Source organism: Otolemur garnettii, unplaced genomic scaffold, assembly GCF_000181295.1.
Source record: "Otolemur garnettii isolate 467f Iridium unplaced genomic scaffold, OtoGar3 scaffold00021, whole genome shotgun sequence".
NCBI lineage: Eukaryota > Metazoa > Chordata > Mammalia > Primates > Galagidae > Otolemur > Otolemur garnettii.
The window spans coordinates 3193170-3195179 of record NW_003852416.1 but is presented as its reverse complement, the minus strand read 5'-3'; the positions used below and the strand labels follow the sequence as shown (position 1 = coordinate 3195179).

The following is a 2010-nucleotide window of genomic DNA, read 5'->3' as shown; positions in this document are numbered from 1 at the left end:
TTTTTTTTTTTTTTTTTTTGGTGTAGCGTTTAAGTTTGGTAGTTTGGTATCCAATTTAATTTTTTCTCTGGCCCAGGAAATTTATTGAAAAGTCACTTCCTTGCTTCAGTAATCAGGCATATCATTCTTTCATGCCCCATTTTCTCACATCTGAGTAGGTCTGGGTTGTGTGAATTTCTTCAAGTGGCTAACAATAAGGTACTGTTAATAAATGCCACAGGGTACAGCTAACATTTCCTAATAAACGATGCAGTGGGAAAGAGCAGCTGCTGAGCTTCTAGACTCAGTTCTAGAACTTGGCCCTGGCCAGCTAAAACAACTAGACTCAGTTCTTTTTATATGTTCAGTATTTCTTCCCACTCCGGTGATAACTGATGTTCTTCACCTTTGTAACACAGGTTATATCGCTGGGTTTGTAGACTTGGAGGTAAGCAACAGACCAGACCTCTACGATGTGTTTGTGAATCTCGCAGATAGTGAAATTACGATTGCTCCACTTGCAAAAGGTTAGTTCTCTGTTCTGTTCTGTTCTTGACACAGAATATAGGTCAAGCAATTGTATTTTTAAAGTATTTTTTAGGCTGATTCTCTAAAACCAGCTTTTGAAGTCCTGTTTACCCACTCTGATAAAGCTAGAGGGGTGTTTCTATGTCTAGAACACAGCAGTTACTCTTACAGATGTACACCTGTTAGCAGTACATCCCGGGGGCTTGTACTGCATAACACAGTGTGTTAAGTTAAATAGTCTCCTCATCTTGTTTTTCTACTTTTCTGTTTAAACAAGGTTACTATCTATTGCTACAATAGATTACTTCATAACTCAGTGGTTTAAAAGAACAAATATTTATTATCTCACAGTTTTGGTGGATAAGGAGTTCAGGAGTGACATAGTTAGGAGGTTCTGGCCCAGGATCTCCCATGAGATTTCAATCAAGATGTTGTCAGGGGCATGCATGGTGGCACAAGTCTAATTTATCTACTCAGGATGCTGAGCTGAAGGATCCTTGAGGTCTGAAACTTTAAACCAACCTGGAAAACATAGCAGGACCATGTCTCTACAAAAAATTTTTTAAAAGGTGGTGCTTGCAGCTCAGTGGGTAGGGCGCCAGCCACATACACCCAGGCTGGTGGATTCGAACCTGGCCCTGGGGAGCTAAAACAACAATGGCAACTGAAGCAAAAAAACAGCTGGGTGTTGTGGAGGGTACCTGTGGTCCCAGCTACTCAGAAGGCTGAGGTAAGAGAATCGCTTCAGCCTAAGAGTTTGAGGTTGCTGTGAGCTGTGATGCCATGGCACTCTACCAAGGACAACATAGTGAAGCTGTCTCAAAAAAAAAAAAAAATAGCCAAAGATGGCGGTCCATGCCCATAGTCTCAGCTGTTTGGGAGGGTAAGGTGGAAGGAAGGCTTGAGTCCAGGAGTCTGAGGCTATAGTGACCTATGTTGGTGCCACTGTACTCCACCCTGGGAGTACTCATCTCTCTTAAAAAAAAAAAAAGAAAGCTATCACCAGAGTCGTCTGAAGGGTCAAGTGAGGCTAGAAGTCACTGCAGGCTGACTCAGTGGCTGTTGCCGGGCAGCCTCATCTCCTTGCCACATAGGCCTCTCCATAGGGCTTCTGTTCTCACAGCGTGACAGCTGGCTTCCTCAAGCGTGACCCAAGAGAGGAGCCACAGTGCTTTTTTTATAGCCTAGTCTTGGAAGCCACACACTATTACTTCCTCTACGTGCGGTGTGAGAAGCAAGTCACTAAGCCCTGTTAACACGAGGGGAGAGAAGTACAGGTGTTAAAGAGCATGAACTCAAGGGTTAAGTGTGACTCCTGTATGGAAATCGTCTCAGTAAGCCCCAGGGATGAAAGTGCTCTGGAGCTAATGATTGTGTTTTAGTGTTGTCCTAGAAATTTTAAATTGTCGGCTCGGCACCTATAGCTCAACCGGCTAAGGCGCCAGCCATGTACACCTAAGGTGGCGGGTTCGAATCCCCAGCCCGGACCCGCCAAACAACAAT

At 44.1% G+C, this 2010-nt stretch overlaps 1 protein-coding gene across 1 annotated transcript in view; it reads left to right on the top strand.

The window, feature by feature from the left end:
• FAM45A (family with sequence similarity 45 member A) overlaps positions 1 to 2010 on the top strand; it is a 28160-nt gene that overhangs the window by 19990 nt on the left and 6160 nt on the right. The window contains 1 exon segment of the mRNA XM_023511683.1: positions 399 to 506. Within this exon segment, the coding sequence (XP_023367451.1) occupies positions 399 to 506 (108 nt within the window).